Below are 27345 nucleotides of genomic sequence, written 5' to 3' on the forward strand. Positions count from 1 at the left end.
ACATGATATTCTTTCAAAACTGCTTGTATTCTTAGGGATTTAGTAGACAGGTACTTCCAGCCTTTTGGAGAAGTCGGCGCGTTAGGGTCACGTATTTCGATTTTACTTTTGTCATGAATAAAACTATGTATTAAGACAATGTAAACCTTATTCATACATGTATTCAATGTTTGGTTGTGTTTACTATGCTTGCTATGATACAACTGTTGTGATACTACGCATGACGTCAACCATCCCCGAACGTTTCCGCCGTTCTGGTTTGGGGGTGTGACACTTGTACCCATTGGACCAGTCAAAATTGGATTGTTTATACCATTTTGTTTGAACTTTGAATCAAATAAGTTAATGACTATCATATTTCATGCATAACTAATCTAACTTTATCTATAATATTATAACTTGCAAAATTAAATTTTCAAATAAAAACACGTAACATATAAATCTAGTCCACCGACAAAAGTTAACAATCTTAATACAAGCATACAAAAGTAATTACCATAACACCAAAAATCATAGTTTAAAATTTAAAATAAATCCAACTAACAAACGTCATAATCTAATCTTTCGTTTGCCTATTCCCCATATCATTGTCATCTAAATCTAACATGTTTAAGGCTTATGCAATCTCTACATAAACACAAAATGATAATTTTGTTAGTATTTAATAAAAAATAATAATTGATAAACTGAAATATTTCAACTTTAATATCCTAACTTCGAAGGATTGTAACCCATTGAATATAACACAAAAAAACAACAAAATTATAGTCTAAGTTCATCTACAAACTCTAAATTACATGTTGGAAAAAATCAAATGTCAATCTAATTTAAAGAAAATGGGATATGTCTGTTTAAAGAATTTCACATAATACAAAATTAAATTTCTTGCTGAAAACTGAAATATTTCAACTTTGATATCTCATATTTGAATGATTGTAACTCATAGAATATACCACAAAAAACAACAAAATTATAGTCTAAAATCATCTGTAAACTTTAAATTACACGTTGGAAAAAAAACTACATGTCAATCCGACTTAAAACAAATGAGATATGTTTGTTTAAAAATTTTCACAGAATACAAAAATGTAAATTTCCTGCTGAAAACTGAAATATTTCAGCATTAATATCTCAAACATTGATCGATTGTAATTCATCGAATATAACACCAAAATCAATAAATTATAATCTAAAATCATTACAAGCTCTAAATTGCACATTAGAAAAATAGCATGTCAATACGATTTAAAACGAACAAGATATCCTTGTTTAAAGAATTTCAAAAAATATATATTTTTTTAAATAAGCCGGTCTAAAACCGATTTTTACCTGGAACCGGCCGGTAAAAAAACCGAACTAGTTTTGCTCAAATTCTAGAAACGAGAACCCGTTTGAGAGTCCAAAAAACGGACTAATCCAATCCAATCCACGTATCTAAATCCTCAACCCTCGGATGTGGTACTGTGTATTGTGTAATCATACCACATAACCCACCACATCAGCCCCAAGCTTGCCCGGGTATGGTATATCGTGTAGTCAAGTATCATATAGCTTTGATCCACCGTTGAAGGGATTAAATCATCGTTGACCGGGCGTTTTGGAAACTTTGAAACAAACGGCATCGATTAATGGCTACACAGTAACGATCTACAACCTCCTACACCGCATAATTATCACTTCAACAAAATCCAGTTCCCCTAAAGTCATCGTCGAAAGCTCCACCGTTGCCCTTCAGCACCGCCCTCGCTCCGATCGGACCTAACCTTTTCCGACTACCAGGATATATACCGACGGACGGAGAAAGAGGTGAACGGAGGAATTCATCGCAGAAAAGCTGAGAGAGAATGTCGCTAACGAGTGTAAAGATGTCGGAGGATGTGTGGTTAACATGTCTCACTCATGCATTGTCCACGGAGACTGAAGAAATTATGGGGCTTCTTCTCGGCGATATTCAGGTCATACCTTTGCATCATGTCTTTCTCTTTCTTAACTTTTAGCTATTTACAACTGCTTTTAGGGTTTTTTAGCTTATCAATACATTTTGTCCGCTCCAGAGGTTTTGCCATTGCTTTCTGTGAATAAAATCATAATCTGATCGACAACGTCTGTGTAATTCCGTCTATTTCTTCGAAACTATTCATGTGCAAGCGGCATAGTTTCATCTTTGCTAAACCCGTTGTTAACTGTTCTTCTCCGTGTGTATATGATTAGGAACATGAATTCTGTTTCTTACAATCTACCTGATTTGATGTCCTTACCAAATCGGAGTAATTTATCACTGTGTTTAGTTGTTAATTCTACAGATGAATCTATTCCATCTTTTTTCCTAATATAGAAATGAAAACTAGTTCACCTGTTGCAGAAGCTTGTTGTTCAGTGCTGTTTAACCTCTTTTTGCTCATTGAGTCTTTGTTCTTGAAATAAGATGTTGCAAGTTATGCCTATAATTTGGTGTCTGTAGCTATTAGATTTTGATTGAATAATTTCTTTATCTTACAAAATTGCAATTTCAGCACTCCAAAAATGGAAGTGTAACTGCCCTAATTTGGGGAGCATTGCCACAACCAAGATGTGATAGGCAGAAGGATCGCGTTGAGACAAATCCTGAGCAGCTGACAGCTGCATCAGTTCAGGCTGAGATATCCTTTATATGTATTAAACTATTAATATAACAATTTTACATATAAACATATAATTATCTTTTTACACTACAACTATTTTAAGGTCATATTGATTAAAAAATGTTTGTATTTGTTCAATTAACTCTACAACACAAAATGACTCTGGAAACTGGAAGAACAACAAGAGTGATTGGCTGGTATCATTCACATCCACATATCACAGTCCTTCCTTCTCATGTTGGTAAGTTTTCATATACATTGAAATATGATGTCTAAAAAAAGGTACTTTAAAGTTTAATGTCTTTCTTTTTCTTACTCTAAAACTCTAAATCAAGACATATCATTTTGTCAATTTCCTTTTCAGATGTTCGGACTCAAGCTATGTATCAACTTCTAGATTCTGGTTTTATAGGATTGATTTTTTCGTGTTTCAATGAAGATCAATACAAGGTTCTAATCTTAACTAAACTGTTTGCAACTTTGCATATGTAATGTAATTTCTTTTACAATAACTGTGTATAGGAATTAGATAAAACAAACCTTTGAAATTTTATTAAGTGTGTTGATTCAGGTTGGAAGAATACAAGTTACAGCATTCCAGTCATTAGATGGAAAGCAAAACCATGTATTGAAACCTCATTTCAGTCCTATAAATAAAAGTTCCATTATAGATCTAGAATCTTCCTTAAGTTCCACAGAGAATTCACTCACACATTCTGGCTCAACACGTGTAGAATCTCTAGAGTATGACACTGGTGATTCAAAAGCTTTAAAGGTATATATTTAATTTGCTTATTAATAGAATCAGGGAATGAATTCTTTCTCTAATTTTACAAAATTTGAGGTATACAGGGTGGAGCAAAACCATCTGCTTTGAAGGGTTTCTTTGCAAATGCAGATACTGTGAACACAGAAAGTGGCATAGTTGATATTGACCCCATGGATATGTCTGAAAGCATGCAAGAAGCAATGCATCGTTCAAATATGGAAATGAGGTAATATCCAAAAATGTCTTCTTATTATTATTTCATGTGGATAACAGAATTTAAAAATAAAAATTTAATTGTTGCAGTGGTGCAGAGTATGTGAGAAAAGAAGTTCCTCTTCATGTTTTGCCAACTTTGTCACTTCTGAATCTTGAATCGCCTTTAACATCATTTAGTCATTTACAATCTGTGTTATATGAAGAGGAGCGAACAGCATATCATCAAGCAATATTACAAATTATGAGGTACATATCAATATAATATATTATTACTATTATTATATAAACATGTTCTTTTATTGAATATAGAGTGATTTATTTGATGTAGGGATGGAAAAGCCCATCCGCTTTCTTTCATCCATCATACTTCCACTTATCAAGCTTCCATCTGCAAATTAATGGAATATTGGTGAGAAATTATAACCCCCTTTTTTTTTTATATATATATATTTCTGGCTCATGACATAAAATTTAATTTGCAGCTTAAGCCCTGCTATAACTGCTCTTCAGGATCGAGTGACAGAAAATGAGATTAGGGTATGAATAATATTTTCTGTCTTGTGTATATTAATTAGCATCGTAATATTATATTTAATTTGAATCAGCTTCGGATGCTTGCAAATGAAGCGAAAATTTTGGAAAAAGAAAGCACAAGAGTGAATGTGAATGATTCAAGTTCAAATTCACCAAGAAATGTTTCATCTCATGGACACAGAGGAAGTGGGAAGGATTTGTACAATCCCTTTGAATCAAATAATGTGAGATCTGTTTCTGGTTCCAGTAGTCGTAGTAGAAAAGGTTCCTAGTTGCTTTTTTAATTTTATTTTGGGTATGTCATGTTTCAGCTTTTGGTTCATTAATGGAATGGAATTGTATGATATTGGAATCATGTTTTGTTAGGTAGTTGATTGGATTGTAAATGGCAATCAAGCCACCTATGTATATTTTTTTGATCAAGGGTTAGGCCTCGAAGTTAAAACATCTTGTTTTAAAATATGAAATCAACTTTTAGATTGTGATTGGGTTAAGTGGCTGAATGGGTGAAGCTGATATCTGTTTGGGTTAAATGTTGTGGTCTGTTTCTTTCTTTTCTAAGTTTGAATAAATAGTGAGAGTAAATGATAATTTTACTATTACATTTCATCAAACAATTTTCACAATATCATTGATTTTATCAGTATTCATTAATTTTAACGTGAAAGGAGTTGGACTGAAAAAATAAGAACAATTTGGTAAATGGTTGGTGTCTTGATGTATTAAGCTATGTTTTTTGGCTTGGCCTTTTAAGTCATGTATAACTATCTAGATTAAATGCTTAACTTATAAAGCTCATTAAGTAAAAAAGAAACAGCCTTTTAGTGCTAACCTTTGTATATGTATCACATGTATGAGACTTAAGGAATAATGAGTCCAACTCTAAAGAATCAAGCCTACGGCACTTACGAAATAATATAAAAAAATGAGGCAAAATGCATTAACACTATTTCCAATTTCATGTCCAAATGCAATCTTTTCAAAGCTCCCGTCATACACACTATTTCCATTTCGAATAGGTGTCCACAACCCAAATCGGTACCTAAAACACAACCTAAATCATCATGACGAGTTAAGAGCACTAAAATCACAAACAACATAAATATGTAATGCAAAAGGAGAAAGAGACATTGTGTTGTATTTGGGTAAGATTTATGAGGATAGCATGACCAGTACGCAAGTTTTTTAGGAACATATTTTGGCCCAAGTCCACAAATCAATGGGCCGGAAATATCAGAGTCTCAACCTAGTATCTTCAAAGTGCCATGACTTGAAACAAAAGATCAGCAAGTTCAAGAACATTTACAACTTAGTGGTTCAAAAAAATGTGACAACAACATGGATTTTTTGCAAATGGCACTTAAGAAATACCGTATTGAAAGTTTTGGGAATCCGTTTACCCACCACAAAGGTTGGTATATACTACGAAATTGCACAAAGTGGACAAGGGTTCTACCTCGGCCGAAACAGAAGGCTCTAAAATCTCAAATACATCCGAGTCTAACGATTACACACAAACATTGGACACATGTTGTCATATCGACCTTAACGACGAAGATGCCAACCTTTAATTGGAAGTCGATAATGCCTCTAGACCCGATTAAAAGGGATAAGGTGAAATGAGTTAAATTGACTTCTTTCAATAATTCTTCAAACAATAACTTTTCAGTAGCTACTTAAAAATGGACGGACACATGCTTCATAAAAGGAAAATGGTGAGGTGCAAAAACAAAAGACATATTTAGAGATCCTTAAAATGAATACGTGTGGTTTGGAAGACGACAACCTCCAAGCGATACCATTAGAGATAAAATTTTGTAATTTGTATCTTAAAAGGGTAATATTTTTTTTTGATTTGTACCCATTTAGTCACTGATTTTTTTTCGTCTATATTTACCCCTTCAACTTGTTAAACTGTACACATTCAGTCCTTATGACCGGTTACTCCAGGTTAGCCGGGAAAATAACTTAATAAGGTAATATATTTCTCATTTTGTACACATTTAGTCCTTAATATTTTTTTGTTTCAAAATAAGTCAATTTTGTTTTTGTACTCATTCAGTACTTATAAATGATTTCTTTAGGTTTTTTCACGACATCTTACATGAGACAATCAGTGATGAAGTGTGTGTGGCTGTTGATGTTTATGTGTAACGTCTCATTTTCACAAAAAAAAAAAAATTCATTTTTAAATAAGGCAAAACTCCCTAATTATAAAGCCATTATTAAGAAAAAACGTTTATTCCAAAATTTATCGAAAATCAGAGTAATATATGAAACGCGGAATCCTCAATACTGTTGATGGGTGTGTACAATGATGTCTTCTCCTTCCCACGATCAACGATAGAACCTGAAAATATAAATAACTGGGTAAGCATAAAGTTTAGTGAGTTTCACCCAAAATACCCGATACAATAAACGTATTATCATGCATAATGGACCCACACTCATCAGATTGGAATACATTGGCCCAATCAGTCATCTGACTGGAATTCCAACACACAACAGGTCCAATCAGTCATCGGACTGCAATATCCAGGGTTTATCGGCATGTCGCCTTAACCCAACTGCTCTTCTCGAGCTTCCGTACCTACAACTTACAGCCGATCCGCACCAGGTATATTGGCCTACAACATATAGCAGGACCACCTCAACCTATCTCACCACCATATGACTATCCCACTTAAGATGTTGTGAGAAAAACCTAAAGAAATCATTTATAAGTGTTAAATGAGTACAAAAACAAAAATGACTTATTTTGCAACAAAAAAGATATTAAGGACTAAATGTGTACAAAAATATTAAGGACTAAATGTGTACAAAAATATTAAGGACTAAATATATACACAGTGAGAAATATATTACTCTATTAAGTCATTTTTACCGGCTAACCTGGAGTAGCCAGTCATAAGGACTAAATGTGTACAATTTAACAAGTTAAACGGGTAAATGTGGACGAAAAAAAATTCAGTGACTAAATGTGTACAAATCAGAAAATATATCACCCTTTTAAATCATTATCCCTTTGTATCATGTAATTTTTATTTTTATGAAATAATGAAATATTTTTAATTTTAATTAATCTTATGCTTTTATTTTTATTTAATAGTTTGTATTTAAATTAGAAAATAATAAATTTGATTTGATAGCAAGTGTTGACCGCACCCTTAAAGCATCTCTAATGTAGAATTTTTTCAAAGCTTATTCCTATTAATTTTTTTTATTGACCATTCAATATTATTAGGGCACAAAAGCTTATTTGTTTTTTAAAATGTCTTAATGCATTAAGATGCCACTAGCAAGGAGCTAAGGCAAAAACAAAACAATTAAATTCAAAGAATAAAAGATGACTTCTAAGTTGGTTGTACCAGTTATGATGAAAGTTATGCTTTCTATGAGTTATCCAAGTAAAAGAAAATGAAACAATATCATCAAACAAAAGAAAATGAAACAATATCATCAAACAATTTATCCTATTTAGAAGTGGTTTTGTCAAAGACATACTTGTTTCTGAAACACCAAAGCCACCACCAAGCCGTAACCATGATAACATCAATGACCAAAGGCACCACCAAGCCGTAACCATGATAACATCAATGACCAAAGGCACCATCAAGCCGTAACCACGATAACCTCAAAGCTTATTTATTTTATTTATTGATTATTCAATATACATTGCATGATTAATACACTTTTATGTTTCTAAATCTAACCCCTCATATTTTAATCATATTTCATTACCCCCTCGATTTATATTTTAGTTTTAAATCAGGGGCATAACCAAAGGGGCTTTAGGGGTGGCCGGTTGTTGCTATGTGATATTTCGGATGCTGAGTGGATACCACCTTGAGGGCTTCTACCAATGAGCAGTCCAAGTAACACGTTGTATGATGTGTGACAAATATATGTTAGAAAGCCATATCGAGGGCGGACCCCCCATATTGCTCTCTAATGCCTAAGTTAGAATTCATATTCAAGGCTTAGATATCAAGTGTGATAGAATTGCAGAGGGTTTTTTATGCCTTACCTTTCGAGTTAGGTGAAAACCTGTTTTTATAACTGGGGTTCGGACCAGTTCGTGATTTCCCCTTCTGGGTTTTGCGTTAGTCCTTAGGTCGTAAGGGTAAACCTTTTTTTATTAGAATAGTCTTGTCTTTTCTGTGTTTCCTGGAGATGCTTCATAGGCTGTGTATGGGGATAGGTGATTCTTGTCCTATGTGCTCGATACCATTCATGTATTCGCGGCTATACTGCCAGGCTGGGTTTGTTGGTTGGCTTGGTGTTATGTGGGTTGACGCCCATACCCCATTACCGATGCTACCTCTTAAATTTCGCGGCATAGGGTAAAATATTGGGAAATTTTATGACGTGCTACCCTCAAAATCACATATGTTACACTTTGGATTTTTTCTCGGTTCAGTCACCATTTTAAATATTATATATATATATATATATATATATATATATATATATATATATATATATATATATATATATTAATTTTATCAAATAATGAACGACATTTCATTTATAAAACATAAATTGATAATATGACGTGTGCTTAAAAAATGATTAATTAAATAAAGAATACTTTATAAAACCTTTTAGATAGATATAGATAAATTAATAAATTTTCTAAAAAAAACTATTGAAAACTGTTAACAAAGATGTGATCTAATTAAAAATTAAAAATTAATAGAATGAAGAAATATACGTCTATTATAATTTATAACTTTAAATAAGAAAAGGCTTTTGCATGAAAATCCCTTAATAATTTTTTGCAGTCTACTTTAAATGTCATTATAATTTCTTTTGTAAAAAAACATTGATAATTATATTTTTTTTATTTAAGCAATTATTTATCTATTAAAATCATATAACACCTTAGAAATGATTACAATAATTACCGACCGGTATAAAATATATCGTATTTGTTGTTTTGAAGTGGACAACGATTTATTTTTTTACGGATAATGACTTAAAAGTGTAACAAATTTTTTGATTTATATACATTTATTTATTGAGTTTTTTTTGTCTATATTTTTTCATTGAACTGTTCAAAAACATCCTTATGACATGTTATCGGAGGTTTAGCCGGTTTACGATGTATTTGACACCGCCGACGAGGCTTCGATCATATTCTCTGGCGAGACTCCGGTCATCTTCTCTGGCCAACAATGTTTGCAACACACACACAAGCAAGGTTTCGATTTTCATATCTAGAACACACATCACACTCATATTTTGATTTTCATATTAAGAACAAACATACATCAAATTTGAATTTTTGAAATCTATTAGAGCATCTGAGACAAAGAATTGTGATGAAAACAAAACTCGTTTCATGTTATCTTTATTAGAAATCATGATGAATTCAGAAATTGTGATGAACCCAAAAATTGTGTTCATCCATAAAACAAACACGCATAAACACTTTATGAGAGTGTATTCGTGTTCTTCATCTTTTTTGGGTTTGTTCTTCAAACACACACACATAAGATTTTGGTATGTATTCTTGAACATCTTCATCCCAAAAATCAATGTGCGTGTTCTTGAATATCTTCTTCCCATATATCGATTTTGTACGCATGTATGAGTTCTTGAAAAGAAATCAATGTGTGTTCTTGAAAAAAATTGATGTGTGTATGTGTCTTCATCTTCGTTCCATAAATAAAATGATCTTCAATATCACACCTAACATTTTTGGCTAGGAAATTCTATCTATGTATGATCAACTCTTGATGTATCTTGTAACTCTAAGATTGATGCTATGTATGTTATTCATTTCAAAAACAACTATTCAAATCAAAACTCACTCGTGAAGCCCTAAACCTAATTCCATGCACCACACTCATTCGACTTTGGGCTTGTAACCCTCATTTCCCGGTTCAAATTCTTATTGGACCATGATCCTCTTGTTGGGCCTAATGGGCCTATAAACCCTCAACTTGATTATTTTGGTTTGGGAAACCCCATTTGGGCTCTAGTTGGACCCACATTCATTAAACTATAGCATTTTGGGCCATAAGACTCTTCATGGGCCTTATCATGCCTAAACTTTCTCACTTCGTTCTCATGGGCCTTATTGGGCCCAAAAACCACCCATTTGTTTTCAATGGATCGAAAACCCGTTGATTTTACCTCTTTTGGGTCGAGAGCCCCTAATGGGCCTTTATGGGCCAAAAAACCTTTATTGGGCCAACGTGTTTTAGGTTGCATTTTAAACTCAAGCCCAATACACTCTCTTCTTTCATCCTCCATCCATTCTCGGTTTTAAAACAAAAAAAAGATGGAGATTTATGGGGTGACACCTCATTATTATTTATTGGTAATCCATGCACTATAACCACCATGCAACTAGAAACTCTCATACCTCTAGGCAACATCTTTTCTCACATCTCTCTCCTCTCTTCTTAATTCTCGACCAAGCCTCTCTCCATTCTCCACTCTCCAAAAATTCAAACTTCATGCCATACTAAAAATTCCTCTCTAGAATCTTCAAGAATTCCTCCATTCTTTTTCAAGAAACCGTGAGGTGGTTTGGATTTTCAACAAGTTCTCACCAAAGTTCATCTCTTTAGGTAAGTTACTTCACACTTAAGCTGATTAAATCCATCTTATGTTAAGATTTTCCCTCAAAACATCATCGATCTCGTGTTTATGCTCCTAGAAACATCTTGTTTTCGAAGATCTTCTCAAAGGAACTTGCTAGGCTGAAATCTCCTTCAATCTTCTCACCAAAACCGATCCATCAACCAAAGTGAGTTCATACCCCCTTGTTTTTAGTTTTAATATGTTTTTGGGGAGGAATACAAGTTGCTTTTGTGTTAGATATATGTATGTATGCATGTATATGTGTGTTTTCATGTTATATGTTGTGATTATGTTATGAAAACATGCTAAATCTTCACCAAACACGAAATATCTACTAAACTTGGTGATGGTTGTAAACTAAACCACCTTATGTGACTTACTATGAAGTTAAAAGGATTAAACATGCTAAGGATGTTTGCAAACTAAATAAAATCGTATAAGGGGCCATTTTTGACAAATAAATAAAAAAGTGAGGTCCTTATGACACACACAACTTTGGAGAGGGCCAAAAGAGTCATTTTAGATGAAAATGAATCTTTATGAAATTCATGGTTTTAATGGGGCCAAAAGTGTTAATTTTCACAAAATGGGCTTCTTTTTGGGTCTTCACGGTTTTAATGGGCTAAATTTGTCAATTTTCAAAAAATGGGTCTTATTTAGAAACTCACGGTTTCATGGGCCTAAAAAGGAAATATTTGACTTTTTATGGATTACATTGTTATTTTAAACAAACATGAGCCAAAAATGTAAATTCTCAGTTAAATGGGCTGAAAATGTCATTTCAATAAACTTTTGGGCCAAAAATGTTTTTCTAAAAGTGGGTTAAAAATGTCGTTTTATACAAAATAAGTCCTTAAAAGTAAACTTTCGGTCTTAATGGGCCTAAAGTGTTATTTTTACCAAAAATTTGCCTTAATTGTAAATTTTTGGCTTAATGGGCAAAGAATGTCATTTTTACAAAAAGTGGGTCTTTCATGTCATTTTGGAAAATAATTTAGCTAAAACAAGCAATATAATAACAAACAGACTAATTACGTCATTCTCACTTATATTGGGCCTTGTTTACTCATTTTGATGTTATTGGACTTTGTGATCCTTTTACATGCTTATTGGACCTGATACATTCATTACATGTTTATTGGGCCTTAGTGACCCTTTACATACTTATTGGGCCTAATGCTTTCACTACATGTTATTGGGCCTTAGTGACCCATTTACATGTTTGATAGGTCATATGTACTCCTTACATGTTTATTGGGCTTTGTTAACCCATCTACATACTTGACGGACCTTGTATACTCATTTCGTGTTTATTAGGCCTCATTCATTCATGTACATACACTTGTGGCCTTGTAACCTAAATACATGCATGGAAACGTTATTTAAAACATTAAATAATGTGTTACAATATTCGCGTAAACATAGTTAAGGTTCTTGTGAGACGTTCTTTCATTCGTACCTACCTAGTGTACAACCTTTAGTCCTGTAGTTATAACCAGAGTCTCCTGGAGGGAGAGCGAGAGTTTGTGTATAAATCTATACGAGGTTGCCAGCCCCGCACCTGAGTTGTTCGCTACAGCTAGACTAGGCCAGTCTAGGGTGACAAATGTCTTGCCTTAAACACGCGACGCCTGAAAAACGTCATGACAAGCTGATCAGTCATATCAAGCATGGTTATAACGATTCACATAGAAATTAACTCCACTGTAAAATTTACGAAATACATATACATTTATGCAGTTACGATACTATATATATAAACACCATTTTACGGTCTTAGGGTTTAAGATCACAACACTTTTACAAGCAGAAAATATCGGATTTTCTGAGAAACTTACATTAAACATTACCTTTTACTTAGAACAAAAAATATCAGATGTTCCTTGAATACTCTCTTTACACATTTTCAAAACAGAAACATACATACTTTAATAAAAGATTTGATACAAAACGTTCAAACCATTTTTACAGAAAATATCGGATTTTCTGGTGTTTACAAAGTGATACAAACTTTTCATACAAATATGCTTATGAATTCACCAACATTATATATGTTGACAATTTTCAAAATAACTTGTATTCTCAGGAAATCGTTAAGCGGGTTGGTCACCAAGAACACATGGATTTTGTTGTATTTTTGTTATCATCATACACTTATTATTTTGGAATGTAATTTGTAAACTAACACACTGATGTAAACAATGACGGTTGTATTATTGTATGTGTGATGATGATGTTGTCTTGATTCAATTATTTACAATGTAATCATATTACAAGATGAAGTCACCCAACCCCCGGACGTTTCTGTCGTTCCGGTTCGGGGGTGTGACACTCAAGGTGTGTAGATCTTCATTGTGCTCATCTTCTTCATAGAAATCAAACAATCTCCAGAACTGTTCATGTGTATGTGTTCATGCTCGAACATCAAATCTGGGTTTATTGGACCGATTTTTAGATCTATGTGTGTTCATGCTCGATTTTGTATGTGTTCATCATACATCGTGAGTTCATGAGAAAAGATAAGAAAGTGAGAGGAGAAAATAGAAACCTTGAATCTGAAATAGATATGATGTGTATCTATACATAATTACATATATTACCTTTTTAAGTAATAATCTTTTGTTTACTAGACTCTTTTTGAAATGTACCTACCGTGTTCTACAAATATTTATATACTCTTTTTAAAATGTATGTACTGTTTTCTACAAATATTTATATACTCTTTTTAAAATGTATGAACTGTGTTATACAAATATTTATAGATACTAATTCATTTTAATATCTAAACAATTGAAAAACTGGAAAACAAAAATGGTCTTTTATTAGAAATTCTTTTTTTCACTTTTTCATGTAAAATACTTGTGTAATGATAAATACGATTTAAAATTTTAACATTAAACTAAATATTATATCCTTAATATAAACTCAAAATTAAAGTTACACATACACTTGATCTAAAAATTTATCAATTTGCACTTCAGCAAAACACAGCAATTCCTTTTTTCACTTTTCATGTGAAAAGAAAAAAAAAAGGACTCCTCTTTTACTATAACTGAGTAATGACTGTATGATTTTAATTTTTCAATATTAAACCAAATAAAGGTACACATACACTTGATCAGCAAATTTACCAATTTCACTTCCAACAAAACACACGCCATAGAAACAAGCGTTAAGCGGCATGTCTTCACCGATCTCTGGTCGGGAAGATAAGATACAACATGAAATCAAATGAATCACAGAAAAAGAAAGAGATCCGATGAAACAAAGAAGTTAATCAATCGTAAATCGTAATCAATATCTCGGGTTTTGTGGGTTTTCAGTGGGAAGTCGGGTGTGCAAATTGTGGTTTCGTGGGTTGTGAAATGTATTACTGACAGCAGAAGCCGCACCTTGGGCTAGATGGGTGGCTCCCATGGCTGCACCCTGTGCGAACCCCATTGCACCTCTCGCCGCTCCGCTAGCCACGTCCCCCGCTCCATGTGCCATCGTCTTCACCGAATTCCCTGCCTGCATTTACATTCCAACTTCTTCATTGATACAAAATAAGAGTTTAATAGAATTGATAATTTGAACATAAAATAAAATTTTAGTGGTCAATAATATAAAATAAAAAAAAAAAATTAATAGTCAAAGATATATAAAAACGACCAAATATAATAGAGAAATCTTCGTAGTATTTCATTCTAATTTATGAAAAAATTCAAAACTAAAATTGATTTATGAAAAAGTCTTAATTACCGGAAAAAATGACGATTTGACCATTTTTTCCGGTTTATCGGTTTCAATAGTTATCTGGTTTCATTACAGTCCCATTATTTTACCATAATTTGAGACTTATTTGTAAATTATGGTAAAATAATGAGACTTTATTAAAACCGGATATTTAATGAAACCGGTAAACCGGGAAAAATGGGCAAAATCGTCATTTTTACCGGTAATTGAGACTTTTCCGTAAACAAATTTTAGTTTGAGATTTTTTTGTATATTAGGGTAAAATTTTGAAACTTTTCCAGAGATTTACGACTATAAAATAACGACAATTGTTTACCATGTTAGTTTTCCAAAAAAGAAAAACAAAATAAATTACCTCAGTAAAAAACCATTTACTTTAAATAATAATAAACTTATAAAAAATTACTCTGATTAGAGATTTTTGCAGATCATTTTCCACACATTTATGTATTAGCTCACTTCAAAAAAATAAAAAATGATATGTATTTGGCATATATATAATTTTCGTCCTTAATAGTAATTGGTTTTTACATAAAGTACCTGATATACAAGAATAGAATCTTGGGATTCTCCCTGACCATCTCTACGCAACTGTAACAAAATAAAATAACAATAAGAAAATTGATAAAATTGCAAGTTTGAAGGTTAACAAGTATAATTAATATGTGCCAAAAATAAAATGAATGGTTGTATTGACCTTTAAACATTTTCTTTTAAATTTCTTATGAGACTAATATATTGAATTTGTTAAAAGAAATTATTATTATAATAGTTTTTTTTTTCTTTTCTTTTATTTTAAACAATTTAGACGGGTTTTAAATACCTGAGTATAATTTGTGCTACATTTATATGCTTTGAACCCGTCACATTTCTAGCTAAAATTCTATAATTTATACATTTGACAGGTTAACCGCGAATTATATCCAAATTAATTTGTAAATTTCCGTCCCCAAATTCTAGCAACAATTTGCAACCATGGACACAAATTTGGTCATATATTCACATGTGTTTCTTGGAATTTGAAGTAATTTGTTTTATTGATATTTATTTTGTTATGAAAGTACATGTCCTAATAATAACTAGATCCAAAACTGGCTACACACATTGATATAAAATGCGATTTCAATTACCTGACATTGTGACTGATCATCGTTGCATTGTCCGTCAGAGTCAAGTAAACTTTGCTGACTAGGGGTTGCTTTCATTCTTTATTTGTTTTGAAATATGTTTAAAGATTACAAGTGAATCAAGAAATGTGTATTTATAGGTTCTATGAAGATTAATGGTTAGTTATGAGGTTGTTGAAGGAGACCACAATGTGTGGATTTGGTAACGTGTGGCATTTTAATGTTTGGATATGCTAATTTATGGATTTATGCATCTAATGGTTGTAAACTTGGTCAACATGTTAGAATGAGAGGTTTCCTAAGCTTTATGGTTAATTGTTGGAAAAGCGTGGCCATTGTTTTTATGGAAGATGGTGAAAACTGAAAAGTAGGCAACGACAATACGACATGCCACATTTTGGGTAGTGTGGAGTGTGGACGTTTATCTCTCTAAAAAGATAAAAAAAAAAATATTGAAAATATGTGAGTTTTCGTATAATTTGTTTCTGTATTTGAAAACACTTAAAAGAACTAGCTCAATAATACAAAAGGGTTTGATTTATTAATTATCAAAACTAAGATTGTAACGTGTTATTTCGAATCAAAACCAACCAAAAATTGTATTTATACAGACTTAAAATTAGGCCAAAATCCATAAAACTCATTATAGTTCAAAATTTAATTTTCCGTTTAACCAATGCAAAACATATTTTTGATTGAAACGTTAGGATCTTTTTCCTCTAAAAACAAATGTAAACAAGTAAAAGCGGTTTGAAGTAGGGGTGTTCATAACCGGATATCCGAAATTTCGGATATGGATTCGGATACAAAAACGGATATCCGAAAATTTGAAATTTTGTTGAAATTTGAAAGACATATGAAGTTTTTATATTAGAAAGACATATGAAATAATATAGATATTTAATTTAGGATATTATGAATATGTTTTAGTTATTAACATTCATATTATAAGACATATGTGATTAAAATAACAAATAAGGTATAAATTAAAATCAAAATTTTCGGATATCGGATATCCGAATTATCCGAAAAATCTGAAAACACTATCCAATTCTGAAAATTTAGATATCCGATTTTTCAAACAATTTGGATACGGATATTTTTGAACACCCCTGGTTTGAAGGTGATCATAAAACTTTGATTTCTACAACATTGCTATATTTTAGATTTTTTTCAGGTTTAACGAATTGAAACTTTGTATTACAATTTAACCACCAAAACTTTAGATTTTTTTACAGAAAAATCCAGGTATGATAATTCATTCCAAAACCCTAGAATTGTTTCTACTAAACTTTCTAAAGTAATTTTGATATACATCGTCAGGTTCAGAAAAAAAAAAAGAGAATCGTTCAATTTCTTTAATTTCGAACGGATATTATTTTCCTATGCAAATGAATATAAGTTTTTTAATCAATGTATACTATAATATTTCTAATAAATATATTAAGTAAATTCCATACAGATGTTTTGAATGTTTTGTTTAGTTGTCGATCGTCTAATAAATTTATTCGTCAAAGATATTACAATATTTTTATGTATTATTGAAGATAAACTATAAGGGTATTATTGTAATTTTATAATAGACAGTCAGTTAGAATCTGTTTAGTAGTTAGAATCGTTTTTCTTTTCCTTCATGTATAAAGATGTAACAGCTTCATTGTTGAAAGTAATGAACTGATTACTTTTATGTGAGATGTAATATGGTATCAGAGACATAGAAACGCTCAAATTTCCGCTTTCAATTCATTTGTTCCTTGATCTGAATCAATCATTCGTTCTTTTTTGTAAGGTCGTCGTCGTTGATTCTATTTCCTTGAATTCTCAATTCACAAATTGTTCTTGTGAATTATATTTTTTGATTTCTCGATTCACAAATTGTTCCTGTGAATTTGTATTCTATCGATTCATTTCATCTTGATCTGAAATCATGTCTTCAACATCTAATTCTCATCCAATTGCTCCGATTGATGATCGGATGCATCCGTACTACTTACATCATTCTGAGAGCCCTGGATTCATTCTTGTATCACAACTTTTAACTGGTGATAATTACAATTCATGGAGTCAGGCTATGCAAATAGCATTATCTGTGAAAAACAAAACTGGATTCATTGATGGAACTCTTCTGAAGCCCAACAATGGTGATCCTAATTACAGTGCTTGGATAAGGAACAACAAACTTGTTATATCTTGGATCTTGAATTCTGTATCCAAAGAGATATCTACAAGTATCATGTTCACTGAAAATGCTCACGATATCTGGAAGGATTTACAGGAACGTTTCCAACAGAGTAATGGTCCGAGAATTTTTCAAATCAGGAGAGAGATCGTCAATTTGAATCAAAATCAAGACTCAATTGGTATTTACTTTACTAAATTGAAGTCTCTTACCGAAGAATTGGTCAATTTTAGACCTCACTGTACTTGTAACAAATGTGATTGTAATGGAGTTCAAGAGATCGAGAAGTATTTTCAAACAGAGTACATCATGAATTTCTTAATGGGATTGAATGACTCTTTTTCTCAAAGTAGAGGTCAGATTCTTCTTATGGATCCTCTTCCCTCCATTAATCGTGTTTTCTCTTTGGTTGCTCAAGAAGAAAAACAAAAATCCATTATCAATGAATCTCAACAAAGTGTGGCCTTCCTTGCTAGAACTAATCAAAGTTTAGGTTCAACTCGCAAGAATAACAGCAATGTTTCCAGATCTTCAAACAAAGAAAGGCCATATTGTACTCATTGCAAGTTTCAGGGGCATACTATTGACAAGTGTTATAATATTCATGGTAATCCCCTAGGATATAAACCAAAATCAAAGTCTAATTTCACAGCTGCTGCTATCACCAATGATCAATCATCAAATAACAACAATTCTTCCTCCATTAATGATGGTCTTAGCAACATGTTCAGAGGATTTTCTCAAGAGCAATGTCAACAAATCATGTCTGCTCTATCTTCTCACATGATTTCTGTTAATCCTAATGAAGAGACCACTACAGGTAAACATTATTCTCTCTCAATTAGACATGGTTCCAAATTCTCTTTGTGGATTCTTGATGCAGGGGCTTCTCAACATGTGTGCCATGATATAACTCTTTTTCACAACAAAAGGAAGGTTTATAGACATACAGTAACTCTTCCTAACAAAGTTACTTTACCTGTTCATCTTGTTGGTGATGTGAAATTAGATCCTATAATCACTCTTCAAAATGTGTTGTATGTTCCTGATTTTGATATGAACCTTATATCAATCAGTGCACTTACTAGAACACAAAGATTTATAGTATATTTCACTTGCAATCATGCAATGATTCAGGATATCAAGGAAATGAAGATGATTGGCAAGGCTGAAATCGATGAAGGATTATATGTCATGGGAAATTGTGGAGTCAAAAAGGAAGAATCTCAGTTTACTACATCAAGGATTAGTAATGTTTCTTTACAAGTATGGCATAAACGATTAGGTCATCCATCCAATAAATGTTTGATTCCTATTAAAGAACTTTTGAATGTTTCTGTTTCTAGTAATCAAAATGACAATTATTGTCCAATTTGCCCCTTGGCTAAACAGAAACAGCTTCCTTTTAATTCCATGAATCATATTTGTGATGAGAATTTTTCGTTAGTTCATTGTGACATATGGGGGCCTTATCAAAATGTTACACACACTGGACATAGATATTTTGCAACTTTGGTTGATGATCACAGCAGATATACATGGATATATCTTTTAAAACAAAAGTCAGACATTCAAGAAATAATCCCAAAGTTCTATTCATTCATTTTAACTCAATTCAACAAAAAGATAAAGGTTTTTAGATCTGATAATGCCAAAGAGTTGGAGTTCCATAATTTTTTTTGGAGAAAAAGGGATTGAACATCAAAAATCATGTGTTGCAAGACCTCAACAAAATTCTGTAGTTGAAAGGAAACATCAACATCTATTAAATGTTGTAAGGTCTTTAATGTTCCAGTCACATCTTCCAATTAATTTTTGGGGAGAATCTGTTCTTACAGCTGCTTATCTCATCAACAAAATTCCTTCTAAGATTCTTCATAATGATTCACCATATCTCAGATTACATGGTTTCAATCCCGAATACTCTTCTCTTAGAACCTTTGGCTGTTTAGCATTTGCTTCAACATTAACAACTAATCGTCTCAAATTTGAACCAAGAGCAAAGATGTGTTTTTTCTTGGGTATCCTCCAAATATGAAGGCTTATAAACTTCTTGATTTCAATACAAAGAAGATTTTTTACTCAAGAGATGTTTTTCATGAGACTATCTTTCCCTTTCAAAATTACTCTAAAAACTCATGTCAAGATGTTTTTGACAAAATTGCCCTTCCATACCCCTTTGCTGATAATGACATTGTTGACAATTTAGTTCCACAAGTTGACACTTCAATTCCTGTACATGATGATCCATGAAATGTATCTTAAGATAATGTTTTAAGGAGGTCTACTCGTATACATCAACCTCCTTCTTATCTTAGAGATTTTCATTGTAATGCTGTCACCAATTCTAATAACCCACATTCGTTGCATAAAGTTCTTTCTTATGACAAACTTTCAACCAGACATCGTGTTTTTGCTATGTCTATTTCTGCTACATTTGAACCCAAACATTATAATCAAGCATCCAAATATCCAGAATGGTGTAATGCCATGGATTCTGAGCTAGAGGAAATGAAAGCTAATCACACATGGAACATTGTTCCATTACCAGCAAACAAGAATACTGTGGGTTGCAGGTGGGTATATAAGATCAAACATGGTAGTGATGGGAAGATTGAAAGATATAAGACAAGATTGGTGGCCAAAGGTTTTAACCAAAAAGAAGGAATTGACTATTTTGAGACTTATTCTCCAGTGGCGAAGCTCATAACTGTTAAGATGTTTTTAGCTATTGCAGCCATTAAAAAGCGGAACATGGTTCAATTAGATGTCAACAATGCTTTCCTCAATGGTGAATTACATGAGGAAGTATTCATGGATCTTCCACCTTGTCACACCCCCGAACCAGACGGCGGAAACGTCCGGGGGCTGTTGTGACTCAATTGAATACCATCACAGTGAATATACATGAAACATAACATCATTCATCACCATGCATTGAAATAGTAGAACTGGTAGCGTTTACATTTAGTACATTGTTTCATAACATTACATTCCCAAAAGTAGATTGTTCGATACTAGTTAAACAAACAACAAGAGATCACTGAGTACTTTTCCCTTCGATTTACCTGTTACCTGAGAATACAAGTATTTTGAAAATCGTCAACATATGAAATGTTGGTGAGTTCATAAGTAATGTTTGAAATATAATGTTTTGTATTGTTTTGAAAACCACCAGAAAATCCGATATTTTCTGAAAATAGTATAGTATAAAAGGTGTGAAGATCCGTAAGTATGCTTGTTTGTTTCTATATAAAAAAAATTGTTAAACTTGGTATGCATCTCGTAGGTGTATGAATTGAAAACCCTAGGAAAACCCGATGTTTTCCTAATACTTTGAATTACGCATTTTATATTTTGTTATACCGTTGCGACGTGTGTATTCGATAATTCCAGGTGACATTGGATTAATTATGGATTGTAAATTGTTATAAACACGCATTAATGAAAACGACTAGTTTACAACTATATAAACGATCCCTTAGGCTTCGTCCGTACTATTCACTTAATTCCAACCACCCTGACTTCCCATAGCCCCACAACCGAGGAGAAAAGAGGGTGCGAAGCCCCCGCTATTTCCATAAGTCGTTTAAGGCTATCGTGAATGCGAAAGGCCCTTGGCCCGAATCGCATTGGTGAATTCTCGACTTTGCTAGCAGTACCAAAAGACCCTTGGGGCCCAACAGCACAAAAGCCAGTGAAAGTCCTTTTACATGGAATTAGGTCATATAAGTCCCAACTACATGTAAGCGAGTTTCCTTCGGGCCTAAAGATCATGTCATTGGGCTAGCTAGGCCCAACAAGCACGATTTGAAACTTTCGGGCCCAAAGATGGTGTATCAACGTCTGGTGTATTCCCACGTGTGTATTGACTTCCCAAAATTTCCGCATGTGTATTGAATTCCCGTAAATTCAGTGTGTGTATTGTAGTATCGTCGTGTATAGATTTTTGATTCATTATTGATTCGAGACCGAATCAATTCATTTGGTAATGATTTTTGGTGTTGAAGTTGTATTATGTTTCGCCAGTAGTCGTGGTACTAGTATTTCATCATGACGGATTTACTGTTTAAAACATTAGAATTTTACTTTTTTGCAGCCCCTTTCTTTTGGATAAATTTACACTTTTGACCCTTTGTATAAAAGAATTTCTATTTTAGTCCTTAAACCATTTTTCTTGACACTTTAGTATCAAAACTTGTAGAAAAGGTATTTTTCAGCTCAAATTTATTTGAAAAACAGTTTTAGTCCCTCAAAATGAAATTTTCTCGGCTGAAACCTCTATTTTCGCAATGTTTACACTTTTGGCCCAAAATAGAAATTTTTTGCATCTTTGGTCCCTTTTAAATATGAAAAGTATTTTTAACCCTTGAAATGGACTTGGAGCACTAGTAGTCCCCTGTTTTACAGAAAAGTACAGTTTCAGCCCCTCTAATTTGAAAATCTCGCAATTTGGGCTTTATTGGGCCGAAAAGTTCATTTTTGGCCCATTATGCTTAAAAATTCACATTTTAATACTTCAAAAGAGTAAATTTCCAGAAAATACATTCTTGAAACTGTTTTGACTCATCTCATCCCTCAGAATTTGTATTTTGACATTTTGGGCCCTTTAGTTTCATATTTTTAGCATTTTGAGTCCAAAAATGGGTTTTAAACCCAAAGATGTTCATATTAACCAACTTGGTTATTTTTCTAGAAATGATTTGTGTGAAATAACATAGTTTATACTTATTTCATGCAACTTAATGTAGATCTCGGTCTTAAGGTCTTTTTGACTAGATCCAACACCACAATCACATAAGAACATATATACAAGCATAGAAATCACACAAAGCATACATATACTCATAGATCTACACATTTGCTTGTATCCCCCCCACAAAACTTATAAAAACCGAAAAATAGGGGGTATGAAGCTCACCTTGAGTTGTAGTTTCGGTTTTGAAGAGAGAAAAGAAGAAAATTTCGATCCTAGCAAGTCTTCTTGGTAGATCTCGAGTTTAGTGACTTCTAAGGTGCATGATCACAAGTTGGAATAGATTTAGAAGAGATTTTGATGAAATGAGGTAGCTAGATCATGGATTAGTCATCAACTTACCTTAGATGATGTGTTTGTGGGAAAAACCTCCTTGAAAAGCTCTTGATTCTCAAAAATTTGATGAAGAAAGGTGAGGGTGTTCCTTGAGAGAGTTTGATAAACAAAAAGTGGTTGAAGTGTGTGTGTGTGGGAGCTCTCGGCCGAGAACAAGAAGAGAGGGGAGGAGAGAGAGGTTTGACAAGATAGTTGCATGGAGATATGTGTGTTGCATGGAAATCCTATGTGCAAAAGTGAGGTGTCACCCAACAAAGTCAACCCTCCTTCTTTGTGGGCTTGGGCCGAGAATGGAGAGGGGAGTGAGGGGATTTTTGGGCTTTTTGTCCTTAAGCCCATGTTATATTTAGGTTGGGTGATTTTTAGCCCTATAAAATATAAGTGTGATTTTTATGCTTTATTAGGCTAGATTAGGTTAATTATGGTCCATAATAGTTCATAATATTTAATTCATTTCATTCTAGGCCCAATATGGCCCAAAATGTTGAATAAATGAAAGTGGGTCCAATTAGAGCCCATTTAAGAGTTCTAAGTCCAAGATGGTCAAATTGGAAGCTTATTGGTCCATTGGGCCCAATAAGGAAGTCCTAGACCAAAATGGACCTAAACAAGAACTTCTAGGGTTCCCAATAGCTTGTTGAGTATTTTGTAATGCTTGTATGGTGTATTTGATTGCAAATTTTTGTTGTCATAAAGTAAGCATCATACATGCTCTTAAGACTTTGATTCATAATTTTACTACATTGTTGTAGTTACAAGGCACAAAATTTCTAGTTGTGACACACCTGGTCTTCATGTTAACAATCGAGAACAGAGACATTCATCAAGATTAGTATGCAAATTGAACAAATCAATATATGGTCTTAAACAAGCTTCTAGACAATGGTTTGAAAGATTTTCTCAATTTATGCTCAGTTCTGGTTTTGTTCAATCAAAATCTGATTACTCTTTGTTTCATAAGGGTAAAGGAGATGACTATGTTGCTTTATTGGTGTATGTTGATGATATTATCATTACAGGTTCATCTCAATCTGGTATAAATCTCTTAAAAGAAAAGCTAAGACAAGAGTTCAAACTCAAATATTTAGGAAGTTTGGGATATTTCCTTGGATTAGAAATTGCTAGGTCAAAGGAAGGTATTATGGTTTCTCAACGTAATTACACATTACAATTGATTGAGGATGCTGGATTATTAGCTGCAAAAACCAAAAATACCCCTATGGAGCCTAGATCACAATTGTCTTCAAAGGGTCAAGTTTATAAAGATCCTTCTCAATATCGAAGATTAATTGGTCGTTTATTGTATCTCAATATCACCAGACCTGACATATCCTATGCAGTTCAACAGTTATCCCAATACATTTCAAAACTGTAACGCCCGTAGATCAGGGCTAGTCAATTTAGAGACGATAAGCGTCAAAAATGACTTTTTGATAGAAGATTATTTAGGATGAATAATCCTAACTAAGTTGTAGTATATGTTACAAGGTTTCCGTGCATATAAAGAACGCCAAAATCCGAGTTATAACGAAGAAATTATGACTTGTTGAAGTTTCGCGACAGAACCGGCACAACGCTGAATGACGTAAAAAGTGAATTTACGTTAGAGTGATATTTAGACTTAGCGATCTAAACGAGAATTGAAGATCTCGTTGTTAGTAGCGAAACGACGAAAAATTAGGCAAGAACGGACGTCAAACGAAGAAGTTATGAATTTATAACGAAATTTTCTGTCCTGGCCTATTAAAAATAAATAATAAAAATAAAAGTCAAAATTAGCCGACGGAGTCTAAACGAAAGTCGTAGAGCGTAGTCTCACCTACGCGTGGATATAAAAAACGTTGAAAACGGAGTTCGTATGAAGAAGATATGAATTTTCGAAGTTTATTAAGTAATTAATAATTAAATTTAATTATTAAATCCGGCATTATCCGAAGAGGAGTCATCGGACTCATCTGAAGTACGCCCAGCGTACGAGCGTACGCCCCGCGTACATCGAAGCATGACACGCCTCGCACTCGAGTTCTTCGGATACGTAAGCAATGACGATTTCGGACCAGTACGCCCCGCGTACTCCGAGGCTCCAGCCTCCTATAAATAGGATGCGAGGGCAGTCGGCTTATTTGCTCTTTTTCTCTCTTCTCTCTCCCGTTTTGCATCGTTTTGCGTGCCCGAAGTGTCCCGAAGCCCCGGTCTCAATCCCGAGTCCCGAAGCAAGATCCGAAGCCCCGAGAATCCCGAAGAGCGCGATTCCCGAGCCGAAGCTCTGCCCGCGAGAAGTTCAATTTTTGTGAAGATCTTCCAGATCTGCGGAGATATACTACTTCTGCAAGCCGTAGTGCTGTCGGATCATCTTCTGATCAAGTGAGTGTATACTACCTTTCATAAACACGATAATAATACAAGTATGGTTTGAGTGTATTAAGTATATTGTTGTTTATATGTTTGAGGGTGTAGTTACTTTCTTCTAACACATAAATATGAAGTATTTGCTATGAAATACGTGCTATGTGTTTATGCATTATTTGTCTATTTGAGATGGGCGTGGAGTTAATGTTTTATACAAGTGTTAAATGATTTAAACTGTGTAAGTATTTATATCTACGAAAATGTTGGGTAGAACTTGGGTAGATGGGATAGTTGGTGACTATGGAGTTAGCGCCTATTGTATAACCTTGGCGACTATGGAGTTAGCGCTTGTTGAGTAAACCTTGGCGACTATGGAGTTAACGCTTGTTGAGTAAACCTTGGCGACTATGGAGTTAGCGCTTGTTAAGTGAACCTTGGTGACTATGGAGTTAGCGTCTGATAACTATGGATTTAGTACTTGATAAATAAACTTTGGCAACAATGGAATTCGTGCCAATTCCTTACGAATAAAAGAATGAAGGATAGTTGGTTCTTAGGGTGAAACCTTAAGAAGATAATGGGGATGGGTAATTGGGTTGATTGTTTGCTGATTACATATAATAATTATATTATTGTGGGTTGAAAACCCTATATGCTCACCAGGCTCCCAAGCCTGACCCACTCAGTTTTCTTTTAATTACAGGTAATGGCACAAGGGTATAAGTTGGCGGACTTGACGAGAGATTTTGGATTATAGATCAGTAGTTATAAATAACTATTGTAAAGTCTATTTTATATTGTTTATGCTTTTGGTCTGTATCGAACATGACATCCCAAGGTTTTATTATTTAATGAAAATACATTCTCTTTGAGAAATGTTTGGATAAATGGTTATCATATTTTTGTTTTTGGGAACAAATTCCGCAACAATTTTCTTTAAACGATTACTCTGATTTTAAAACCAAAGCATAAACAAATCGGTCTTTTCTGGCCGTGAAATTGGGGATGTCACAAAAACCAACCATCGAACACTACAATGCTGCTTGTCATTTGTTGAAGTACTTAAAAATGTCTCCTGGTCAAGGCATTTTCTTCCCTTCTACATCCAAACTTCAATTGAAAGGATTTTGTGATTCTAATTGCGCAAAATGCAAGGATTCGAGAAGGTCAATCACAGGGTTCTGCATTTTTCTTGGTGACTCATTGATTTCGTGGAAGTCAAAGAAGCAATCCACTGTTTCCAGATCTTCTGCTGAAGCAGAATATCGTGCTATGGCAATGACCACATCTGAATTAGTTTGGCTGAAGCAATTGTTACAAGATTTTGATGTCAAAATTACAGATTCAACTCTTCTTTTCTGTGATAATGATGCAGCTGTTCAGATTGCAACAAATCCAACTTTTCACGAGCGTACGAAACATATTGAAGTTGATTGTCACTTCGTGCGGGAAAAAGTTGTGAATAAAACTATCAAATTGTTACCAATTCGATCAGCAATGCAGCTTGCTGACATGTTTACCAAGTCTTTACCTGCTTCCAAGTTGTTACCTTTCATGGTCAAGATGGGATTGAAGAACATCTATTCTTCCCTTCCATCTTGAGGGGGGAATATTGGAGATAAACTATAAGGGTATTATTGTAATTTTATAATAGACAGTCAGTTAGAATCTATTTAGTAGTTAGAATCGTTTTTCTTTTCCTTCATGTATAAAGATGTAACAACTTCATTGTTGAAAGTAATGAACTGATTACTTTTATGTGAGATGTAATATGTATGCTTATAATTCATATAATATAATTAATAAAACCTCTTATTCTAGTTAAAATTGTTTTTATATCAAAGATTATGTGGTTAAATCATAAAAAAAATCTTTGGGTGTTTAAACCGGAAAAATATAAACTATAATAAAATTTTATAGAATTCAAAGTGCTATGATAAATTGAAAACCTGTTATTAAAAAAATAAAATAAATAAGTTAAAGGTTAGATTGGAAAAATATTCTTTCAATGATTAAACAAAAAATCAAAGTACCAAACTACAATGTTTTTATGTAATTTAGCTTTAAAAATACAAACTCAATAGTACGAAAGGGCTTGAGTTGTCGTTTCAATTTCATTTCCAAAACCT

General features: G+C 33.2%; 3 protein-coding genes across 3 annotated transcripts; 2 read left to right on the forward strand and 1 right to left on the reverse strand.

Annotated features, from left to right (window-relative positions):
* Positions 1-1602: 1602 nt before the first annotated feature.
* On the forward strand, positions 1603-4634 carry BRCC36A (Mov34/MPN/PAD-1 family protein). Its single transcript, XM_079002565.1, has 10 exons — positions 1603-1955; positions 2514-2639; positions 2775-2862; positions 2986-3071; positions 3193-3396; positions 3474-3616; positions 3694-3852; positions 3935-4015; positions 4089-4143; positions 4212-4634. Exons 1-10 carry the CDS (start codon positions 1845-1847, stop codon positions 4410-4412), a joined length of 1254 nt encoding a protein of 417 aa, XP_078858691.1. The 5' UTR covers positions 1603-1844; the 3' UTR covers positions 4413-4634.
* A 9046-nt stretch (positions 4635-13680) lies between these two features.
* LOC145051647 (uncharacterized) lies at positions 13681-15692 on the reverse strand. The gene is made up of 3 exons (XM_078999516.1): positions 15600-15692; positions 15010-15060; positions 13681-14244 (listed from the first exon to the last, which is right to left on the reverse strand). The coding sequence occupies exons 1-3, from the start codon at positions 15672-15674 to the stop codon at positions 14029-14031; spliced, it is 342 nt and encodes a 113-aa protein (XP_078855642.1). The 5' UTR covers positions 15675-15692; the 3' UTR covers positions 13681-14028.
* A 1831-nt stretch (positions 15693-17523) lies between these two features.
* On the forward strand, positions 17524-18401 carry LOC145050529 (uncharacterized). Its single transcript, XM_078998762.1, has 2 exons — positions 17524-18341; positions 18395-18401. The coding sequence occupies exons 1-2, from the start codon at positions 17524-17526 to the stop codon at positions 18399-18401; spliced, it is 825 nt and encodes a 274-aa protein (XP_078854888.1).
* The last annotated feature ends 8944 nt before the right edge of the window (positions 18402-27345 follow it).

This window comes from Lactuca serriola, chromosome 5 (genome assembly GCF_051521515.1).
Source record: "Lactuca serriola cultivar US96UC23 chromosome 5, Lser_US96UC23_V15, whole genome shotgun sequence".
Lineage (NCBI taxonomy): Eukaryota > Viridiplantae > Streptophyta > Magnoliopsida > Asterales > Asteraceae > Lactuca > Lactuca serriola.

Bases quoted from the DNA above. Each gene is read 5' to 3' on its own strand.
- BRCC36A (XM_079002565.1), top strand. From the start codon at position 1,845: ATGTCGCTAACGAGTGTAAAGATGTCGGAGGATGTGTGGTTAACATGT. The intron at 3,397-3,473 runs GTATATATTTAA...TGAGGTATACAG, and splicing joins GTGATTCAAAAGCTTTAAAG to GGTGGAGCAAAACCATCTGC. The intron at 3,853-3,934 runs GTACATATCAAT...TATTTGATGTAG, and splicing joins GCAATATTACAAATTATGAG to GGATGGAAAAGCCCATCCGC.
- LOC145050529 (XM_078998762.1), top strand. From the start codon at position 17,524: ATGTCTTCAACATCTAATTCTCATCCAATTGCTCCGATTGATGATCGG.
- LOC145051647 (XM_078999516.1), bottom strand. From the start codon at position 15,674: ATGAAAGCAACCCCTAGTCAGCAAAGTTTACTTGACTCTGACGGACAA. The intron at 15,061-15,599 runs GTAATTGAAATC...ATTTTGTTACAG, and splicing joins ATGATCAGTCACAATGTCAG to TTGCGTAGAGATGGTCAGGG. The intron at 14,245-15,009 runs GTACTTTATGTA...ATGTAAATGCAG, and splicing joins ATTCTATTCTTGTATATCAG to GCAGGGAATTCGGTGAAGAC.